Source organism: Vespa velutina, chromosome 25, assembly GCF_912470025.1.
Source record: "Vespa velutina chromosome 25, iVesVel2.1, whole genome shotgun sequence".
NCBI classification, from domain to species: domain Eukaryota; kingdom Metazoa; phylum Arthropoda; class Insecta; order Hymenoptera; family Vespidae; genus Vespa; species Vespa velutina.
In genome coordinates, this window is record NC_062212.1 from 1,339,144 (window position 1) to 1,349,143 (window position 10,000).

General features: G+C 27.1%; 2 protein-coding genes across 2 annotated transcripts; one reads left to right on the forward strand and one right to left on the reverse strand.

Moving 5' to 3' along the window:
* Nucleotides 1-3,419: 3,419 nt before the first annotated feature.
* LOC124957252 lies at nt 3,420-8,258 on the reverse strand. Its single transcript, XM_047514104.1, has 7 exons — nt 8,109-8,258; nt 7,577-7,718; nt 7,127-7,288; nt 5,309-5,453; nt 4,921-5,086; nt 4,025-4,118; nt 3,420-3,890 (listed from the first exon to the last, which is right to left on the reverse strand). The coding sequence occupies exons 1-7, from the start codon at nt 8,115-8,117 to the stop codon at nt 3,655-3,657; spliced, it is 954 nt and encodes a 317-aa protein (XP_047370060.1). The 5' UTR covers nt 8,118-8,258; the 3' UTR covers nt 3,420-3,654.
* LOC124957250 lies at nt 7,979-9,844 on the forward strand. Its single transcript, XM_047514103.1, has one exon. It carries the CDS (start codon nt 8,507-8,509, stop codon nt 9,842-9,844), a length of 1,338 nt encoding a protein of 445 aa, XP_047370059.1. The 5' UTR covers nt 7,979-8,506.
* The last annotated feature ends 156 nt before the right edge of the window (nt 9,845-10,000 follow it).

A 10,000-nucleotide genomic window follows, 5' to 3' on the forward strand; every position in this document is an offset into this window, starting at 1 on the left:
ACGACTGAGCCCGCCGAGTGAATACCCTACTACTTTTCTACTATCTCTCTCTCTTCTCATTCTCTCTCTCTTGGACTCTTTTTCCCTCTCTCTCTCTCTCTCTCTCTCTCTCTCTCTCTCTCTCTCCTCTCTTTTTCTTTCCTTCCTTCCACCTTCTCCAATTCCTTCTTCTCTTCCCAGACGCTAAGCATTTCGCATTATTGTACGAATGTATTTCACCGATCGGCCACTTGTGGCGCCTCGGTTCTTATAACGAGCACTTACATTTAAATTTTTAGGCGCGAAACATATTGACTCTCTCAATTTATTTATTATTATTATAGAAAAATTTTCTTTCTCATCTTTATGTTATTTCTTTTCCTTTTATTTATTTTTTTTTTTTTTGGATCTTCTTCTTTTCTCTTTTTTCCTCTTTTAAACAGTTAGTAATTCATTCGAGAGAAAAAAGAATTAATTTGGATATCGATCACTTCCTTTTTTTTTCTCTTATATATATATATATATAATGTCAACGTTCAACGAAAGTATAAAAAATTCATTAACATTTTTTCGATTTCTTTTTGTTTTCTAGATAGAGCGATTTGTTTCGAAAAAAAAAAAATGAAATAAACAAATTTGTATATATATATATATATATTTTTTTTTTTTTTTTTCCTCTTAATGACATCGAAGACGCAAGTAATTTTCGTGGGATGTGTTTAAATGATAATACCTCCGTCCGTAGGACGTTTTCTACTTATATTTTACAAAGTGAATTTCATCGTTCGTGAGATGGCAATGGCCGAGGAACGTTGCGTTCTTACTAACACATTATTAAAAACTACAGACAGCAGACCGACCGACACGTGGGAAGTATAATGCATGATGAAATACTCTATGCCTATGTCACATTGTTGAAAGCGTTAAAAGAGCGCTAGGTCGGTTTCGCTTCGAAATTTAACTTCAAAGCTAAATGGTCAGAGGCGCCGCCATATTTTATCTTCCACGAATCACCGATCATTGAATCCATTGACGATAATAATAGAGTCTGGTGACATATTCTTCTTCTTCTTTTTTTTTTTTTTCAGTCTTCTTTTTTGTTGATTCATGCAAACGCGCGTCTGGTACATTATTATTACGTAAATATGATAATAATATGACAAAAATAGGAATAATAATTGTTAGCAAATAAAATTGCAAGGAATGACTTGAAGTTTGTTAAACCTGTTTTCTTTTCTTCCAGGAATATTTGTTTACGTTTATTGTTCCTCTTGAGTAATCTGTTACATATTTCCTTTTTTTTTTTTTTTTTTTTTGGAACACCCTATATATAAGATTGCATAAAACTTGTGGAGCATGCTAAAATCTTTTTTTTTTTTTTTTTTTTTTTTTGTATTTATTCGTATAATTCATATATATATATATTCGTCACAGTCCATTGCAAATTTTTGTTGGTATACTTTATATAATTTAAAAAAGGAATTCTTTGAAACACCTTGTATATATTTTTTTCTTCCTTTTTATCAATTGAATCGAAGACAAATTGAAAGTTCTTTGAACTTGTATTATTATATTTTTTTTTCCCCCTCAGAGAAATACCGTACGTATCAGTTTTTTTTTCTTTTTTCTTTTTAACACCCTGTAGAATGAAGGAAAAAAAAAGAAAATAAGAAGTGCGTATTTCATGTCAAGGAAAGAATATTTTTTACATCGTTATAATTTATTTTACATCATTAATGTACATTGTTGACGCAATATTTTTTTTTTTTTACATTATTGGTATAAAAATTTATATTCTTTTTCCTTTGTTTTTTCATTTAATTGGATCCTACGATTTAGCTTTTTCTTTTGTTTCTTTCTATTCTTTTTTTTTTTTTTTTTTTTTTTTTTTTTTTAAATGAATGAACAAATAAAAAATATTAAACAGAAGAAATATCTTTAACGTGGATTTCGAAAATCCAAAGGAAAGTATATTAATGACGGAGAATATTTAAATACTTATAAAAGAAAAACAACATTGATAGGATAAAAAAGAGGTTATGTTTATTTGTTGAATTGCGTCGGGTTACATTACAACGTTTAGTTTTCAAATTCCACGAATGTATCCAACACAGTATCAGCAAATATTCGTAACACGATCTTCAATGAAGATATATTAGTATATACTAAAAAGAAAACTTAATGTTATGTAGAATGAAAGGAAAAGAAAAAAAAATATATATATATATACATATACGTATACATATTTCATTTATATTAAAACGGATATTTGATATTTCATAAAAAAAAGAAAAAAAAAAAGAAAAAGAAAAAGTCATCAACATATACATTCGAATTATTATTATATCAATGTGCGAATTAATTAACGAAATAACAAATATTGTTTCGATGTTCTTTTTTTTTTTCCTTTTCCATTTTTTGCTTTATTTTATATATATATATATATATATATATGTATATATATAAAAAAAAAATTGCAACCATTTTCTTTTTTATCGAACGAATGGAAAAAAATTCGTTATGAACATTTTGTTTTAACGATTAAAAAAAAGGATTATTAATAATGTTCTCTCTCTCTCTCTCTCTCTCTCTCTCTCTATCTCTCTCTTTTCTCGTTAATTGCTTGCGATGTTTTCTTTTAAAGAGGATGACGCAATATATGTAGCAACACGTAATAGAATAGTACCACGTGCGTCCGATAGAGCGTGTCATCGTAGAGCGTTCTTCTCTCCTATTGAATCGTTTTGCGCATCGTTTTTGCGCATTCGTCGTCGCATTAAATATCGAGATTATCGATACATAATCGGGGATCTCTTCTGACTCGACGTGACACAAGTCGAATAATAATAGAGTAAGAGAATGTAATACGCACGAATGTAAAACAGAAAAATTACTTTTTCTCTTTCTTGCTTTCGTTTCTCTCTCTCTCTCTCTCTCTCTCTCTCTCTCTCTCTCTCTTTCTTTTTTTTTTCTTTTCTTACATGGTAATGTGTAAAAAAGAAAAAAAAAAAAATAAGGAAATGGATTGTTTACTTTGATGTTTTCAAATAAAATGAATAAATAAATGGATAAATAGATAAAGAAAAGAGATTTATAATATTTGTTTAAGTTCTTTGTTAATTTAAAGTTAAAATACGATTTTGAAAAAGATAAAAAAGAAAAAAAGGAAAAGATTATATAGGGTGTCCTACGTGTAAAAAAAAAAAAAAGTATACGTTATTCGACACATATATAGTGTGTTCCTAAAAAAATATTTAATTCAAACAAAAAATTTCGAACAAGATCGTTTTTTTTTTTTTTTTTTTTTTTTTTTTTTTTTTTTTTTAAGATACGATCATTCAACATTTATATATAGGGTGTTCGAAAAAGATTGGAACAAAGTATTTTACTGGGGTTTAGGGGGGAGGGGAAGAAATTATCGTTAACATACTTTAAATCTTCATTTGATTTAATTATTAATAACATAAAAAATATTTGATAGGAATTAATTAAAATTATTAAAAATAAAAATTATAGAAAAAAAAAAAAAAATTAAAGAAGGAATAATTCCTGGAACAATTTTTTTTCTTCTTTTCTCTTTCATTTCCTAATTACTTGTCAAAGTTAAGAGTGCTTATGCATTAATAAATCGTAAATATTTTTTATTGTTTGTGCTTGCACGTAAAACAAAACAATTTACATGTGCGAAAATCGCCATTCCGTTATTGGTCGTTTTCCTTCCCTCTTTACTGGCAAATGAAGTTTCGTCGGTAAATATTTAGCATACCATGTGTTCAATTCATGGAGATAAGGCTTCGTAACCATTCGTAACTCTTCGTTACGTTTCTTATAAGTTTTTGGAAATTGTGTTAGTTCATAAAGTGGCTGCCATCTTATTTCTGTTTTGATGTCCAATATTTTTGGAGTATAACCTAAAAAAAAAAAAAAAAAAAAAAAACCGTATGTACATTTAGAAAAACCATATATATGTATATCTAGACAATGAAAGGATTCATATATAATATTTAATATTTAAATTAATATATTATATTTTCAATATAATTACCATCTTTTTCGATAGAACATTTTACTGGGCATTCCACTTTTAATAGTTTCTTTTCTCGACGGTTGGCAATATCCTCGATATCTTTTTTTACAGTCTAAATAAAATATTGAGATAGACCAATGAATAATATCGTGAATTTTTAATAAAAAATAAAATATTGATTACTTAAAAAAAAAATATATATATAAATAGAAATCTTAATATAAAACAAAATTATATACACAGGATGCTTCTCCCAAAAGATTCGACTTGATACTTCAGGAGTGTAACAAGTTTTTCTCATAGGATCCTCACGATACACTCCTGAAATATAAGTCAAACTATTTGTTATACCCTGTATATATAAAATCAAAATATCCATACGCAAAATATAATGTAAATAATAATAATAATAATAATAATAATAAAAATTAAAAATTACAATGAAAATGACAAGGAGAAAATTTTTGAAAATTCAATAAAAAAGAAAAAAAAATACTATGAATCCGATCGAAAAAAAAATTTGAGAAATTCGATAAAGACAATGTTGATAATTCGCTTAAAAAAATAAGCCTTAAAGATTCGATTAAAAAAAAAAAAAAATATTTAAAAAATAAAAAAGAAATGTTATAACTTGATCTTCACAAATTGAAAAAGTCTTTTTAGAAACGTTCATAATAAAACACGACACCGGATATTTAATTACATACACCAACGCGATCATTCTCACGCGATCATTCTCATAAAACGCTTCAAATTGTTTCTATCCATAAATTGATTAGTTAAAGAACATGGAGGGTATTTAAGGGAAGAAAAAAAAAAAAAAGAGAAAAAGAAAGAAAAATACATAACAAAAAAAAAAAAAAATATGAAAAAAGAAGAAATCAAGTCAATAAATTGTATCATAAAAATCGAACCTCAATCTCGTGATTGGCATAATCAAATCCTTGTACAGTACATTCCGCTTGATCATATGCATAATCGTTGATATAACCTACAGGGAGTTTCAATTCTTTTTTATCACCTTTGTCTTTCCACCAAAATGGCGGCTTCAAAATATAACATGGTTGCTCCTCGTCGGATCTAATTAATTATTATTATTATTATTATAATTAATTATTATTAATTTATTTATATATATGTAGGGAAACAAAAAATTTCTTTTTCTTTACCCTCTTTTTTTCTGTTTTCTTAAACACTTAAATTAGAAAAAAAAAGTATATATATATATATCAAATAATGGGAATAAAAAAGATAAAAAAATAAATAAATAAAAAAAAAATAGAAATTATTCAAAATTTATACTTCAATATTCTATTTTTCTTTTTTCCTTCTTTTGCGCCACATTGAAATTTATCAAGAAATATTTCCTTTGGTACATTTTCCAAACGTTTCTCCTTAATATATTGATACTCGTATTTCTTTGATCTTGGAAATGGTGATACTGGACCTTGAAAGAAGAAAGAAAAAAATTAAATGACATGGAATAAAATAAAATAAATAAATAAAGAAAAAAAAAAAAAAAAAGAAAAAAAAAGTAAAGAAACAATCTATAGGACTGCATTAATTTGATAAATTCGATAAAAATGTTGAGAGATATTTTCGTTAATATAGGGTGCGACAAAAGTTTTCAGATGTACCAAAAGTACTTTAGATTGACTCTGCGTTAACTTCTCCTTAGATTAATTTTTTTTCTATTTATTATTCTTTTTCTTTTTTTCCTCTTCTTTTTAGATCTTAAAACGGCAAGGCTAATTCGAAGAAAAAACAAGAATCACAAATTTAATTGCGAATTCTCGAAAAACGGGAATCCGCAAAAAAAAAAACAAAAAGAAGTTGAATCAATTTTTGACCCATACGAAAAACTTTTGGCACAACCTGTAGAATAAAGATACGGTAAATTGGTGAGTCATTAAAAAATTAGTGTCGTTAGGATATTTCAAGAATTAGTTCCCTAGAATTCTAATCAGTCTATATCGTTTGTGCGGTTAATATTCGAATTGCTCGAAATTGCTTATGCATTTCATTATTTATATATATGTATGTATGTATGTGTGTATGTGTGTGTGTGTGTGTGTGTGTGTATTTCGATTACTTTTAATCGAGAACAATTAATATTCGACGAGGACTATTAAGATCAGAGATTCGTTATATGATCATTATTGCACAATCAGGATCATATATAGGATGCTCCAAAAAGTTATTCCACTGGATCCACTTGATACGATCCTGAGATATATATATATTATAGTATTATTAGAAAACTAAAAAAAAAAAAAAGAGAAAAAAAAATATGCATATATTACAAAATTACACACAATAGTTTTAAAATTTTATTTAATAGAAAAAAAAGTATACTATTATTTATGAAAAAATTATTATAGATTACTACACACAATAATTGTATATATATAATAAATATATATATATATATAAAGTATAGTATTATTTATTATATAAATAATATAATATTCATATATAGGATGTTTATCTTGATACGCTCCTGAACTATAGTTAATATAATGTATGAAACTTTTTAGAACAGACATCCTATATATATTATATAGTATTATATAAATACTGTTATACTATTATGTATACCCAATAAATTTAATATTAATGTTATATTATTAAAATATATTAAATAATAATATAATATTAATAAAAAGTTATGCTAAACAATAGTATAGTATTAAAAAAAAAAAAAAACAATACAATACAATATTATTTAATGACACAATATACTATCAATTTTTATTTAAATAAAAAATCTAAAAAGATATATATATATATATATATATATTAAAATATAGCTATATAATAAATATAGAAAATATCTATATTGGAATAGTTCAATATCAAAAGAAAAGAAAAAAAAAATCAATAAATAAATAAAAAGGAAAGAACTACTTTATCAATGACGCCAGATTATCTCTAAGAACCACTTATCTATCACCGATAGCATGTCAATATTATCGAACTTTCAATATTCAATTATTTCTGATAATTCCAGTTCTTATACATAAAAATATAATCAACCTCAATCTCTTAATAACATATAGATAACAATTATATATATATATATATACATACATACATATATATATATATATACTTACATACCTATATTATCATCTTGATTGGAATATTTCAATCGTTTAATAAAAGATGAAAATTTGTGAATAAGGAAAGCATCTTTCAACTGGGCGTACCAAGATCCCTCCTTTTCTGCAAACGCGTTAAGTGTACGAGAATCGAGTTCAGTAGGTGGCGCCACGGGGTCGGCTGTGAACAATCACGTGGGACCTTTATTAATCCAATCAGCTTAATTCGATTGCACTATATAGAGATAGACGATGGCTGTTTAAATGCGATCGACCGTAGTGAACCTCTCTCTCTCTCTCACATAAGCAGACACGATATGTACAGTCTCTCCTTCTCTCACAAAGGCAGACATGATATGTACAGTCTCTCTCTCTCTCTCTCTTTCTTTCTTTCTTTTTCTCATTGATGCGAGACAAACGTTTCTATTTTGATTTAATTGGCTCGTTCTATTTTCAATCGCTAACTTACTGATTTTTCTTTTTATGGGACGAAGTTGTTTCCCCATACATTTATGCGACGGTCCTGGCTCGCCGTGTAAAAAAATGCCATCGGATAAAAACGTTAATGAGACGTCCTCGAAAACATAGTCAATTGGGGGAGGTTCGGGATACTTAAAAAAAAAAAAAAAAATAATAATAATAATAATGAGATAAAAGAAAATAAAAAGGAAGAAAGGAAAAAAAAGAATAATTAAAAAATTAAATTTATCGATAATATTTTTGATTTTATTTAATTTCAAGAAATGTTTGAATATTCTTTTTTTTTCCTTCGTTAATCGATTTTTTTTCTTTCTTTTTTTTTTTTTTAATTATTCATTAATGAATATGCGAAGATATTTATTTAAAGAATATTTATTAAAATTGTTTGAAGTTCTTTCTTTTTTTATGAAATTTCAATAAAGAAAGAAAAAAGATTTAAAAAAATAAATATTTTCATTGTAATTAATAAATAAAAATATTAGATGTTTTAATATTAATAGATAAAAAAAAAATTGGAATACCATAAACATGGTGGCACACTTGAAATGTTTTTCGATTAAAATACTTTACTTGATATAATTTATTGAAAATATTCCAAAACATAACCTCACTTCCTTATACTCGCTTTTACATAAACACTAAAAACTATATATATATATATATATATATGGATCAGATAATTTTTTTTTATATACATCAACTTCATGCTTATTCGATCGATCTAACCTAAAAAAAAAAATAAATAAATAAATAAATAAATAAAAATAAACATTAGAAAGAAGTATCTATAAATGATACGATATCTATTATGATTGTATGAACGATCGATTCTAAATCTAATTCCGAGTAAAAGAAAAGATTTCTATTCATAATTATATAAATATTAATATATAAAATATACAAGAAAATAATTATCCTCATGAGAGAGAAAAATTTGAAGAAACAAAGAAAAAACGGTAGGAAAAATAATAAGATGAAAAAATTGGAGATGATTACGAATAAATCACCGCCATCGATCTTCGGTATAAGAGAAGAAATAGCTGACGATTACAAAGAGCAATATCTCTTTCTGTTAGAATTTTTTATTCATCGAATAACCGGCGAGAGATTGGCGAAATTGAATCAAATGTTTTTCGTACCTACCAGCGTTGGTTTAGAATTTTTACATTTCACCGAAGATGATAAAATCGAGATAACGCCTGTTGATTTTTTATTCGTCCCACAAGCTGGTATAGCGGACGACGTTGAATATTTTTATTCTGGTAAATCAATTATGTTTGCGATGGATCTTGAAACGACAAGAGACAAGTTATTGGAATTAAATGTTAAAATGACGATAAGAAAAAGAATGCCGGAGGGTATTAAACCAGATATTTTAATCGGCATTGGAGAATTCGAATTGACCAAACAATTTGCTGCTTTAAGAAAAGAATTGTTACAATGCTGGCATAGAAAAGTACCACCACCTAAAACATTTGAGGATTCTGTACCTTTGATAATGAATGAGAAACAAGTAGGGAAAGTTTTTCTCAATGTAAGAATGTCCGCATTTGGTGAAACAATTATTACAGAATTTGAGACACCAGAATGTATAAATAATGAATCTGATTATATATTTAAAGGTGAAGAATTGAATGAAAAATCTTTGGCTTATAAATGTAAAGTTGTAGATAATGAAAATATCTGTGAGGAATCAATCATTGATATTCCTTGTCGTGCATGTGTATTGGAGGAACATGCTTGTTTACCTTGTGGTCGTTCAACTGGTGCCAGAGTAAAAGATGATTTAAATGATCCTAAAAGTTCATGTTCCTTGGAAGCTTTTAAACCAGCTTCTTATCCACCTAGTGTATTACAAGATACACCAAAAAAAGATCTTTGTACTGATATAAGTAAACCGGGTGGACCAATTCAAACAAGTCGTGGTCCTGTTCAAGCTTGTGGCAAAGCCGTTGTTCTCAAAGTTTCTGGTCTTTTGGATGGTGAAGTTAAAAAGCAACCAACCGTAACAGTCTCACCAGAAAGCGATGCAACTGGACCAGACTGTCCGTCTGATCCTGAACATGACGTTTTTATTTTGAGAATTGGTAAGAAAGGACTTGTCGGTGCCGGTGAGAAATCAGATTTGCAATTGGAAATGAGAACACCTAAAGGTCCTGAAAGAAGACCACCGATCAGACATGAGACACGTCAAATACAAGCTGATATCGAGGAGAAAAAAAAGAAAGAGAAGAAGAAAAAGAAAAAGAAAAAATAAGAAAATTCTATTGTTTATATGATTATCGTATGCAATATATAATTATAAATTTTATCCAAAAGAGTGACATCTATCTTAAGTAATATATAAACATTGTTTTTTCTTTTCTTTTCTTTTCTTCGCCCTCCCCCTCCCCTCGCCACCCGCCACTCGCCT

Coding starts and splice junctions, on each gene's coding strand:
- LOC124957252 (XM_047514104.1), bottom strand. Junction 5,454..7,126: donor CAATCAAGATGATAATATAG/GTATGTAAGTAT, acceptor TCTTCTTTCAAG/GTCCAGTATCACCATTTCCA. Junction 4,119..4,920: donor ATGCCAATCACGAGATTGAG/GTTCGATTTTTA, acceptor TATTTTATTTAG/ACTGTAAAAAAAGATATCGA.
- LOC124957250 (XM_047514103.1), top strand. CDS start 8,507: ATGAGAGAGAAAAATTTGAAGAAACAAAGAAAAAACGGTAGGAAAAAT.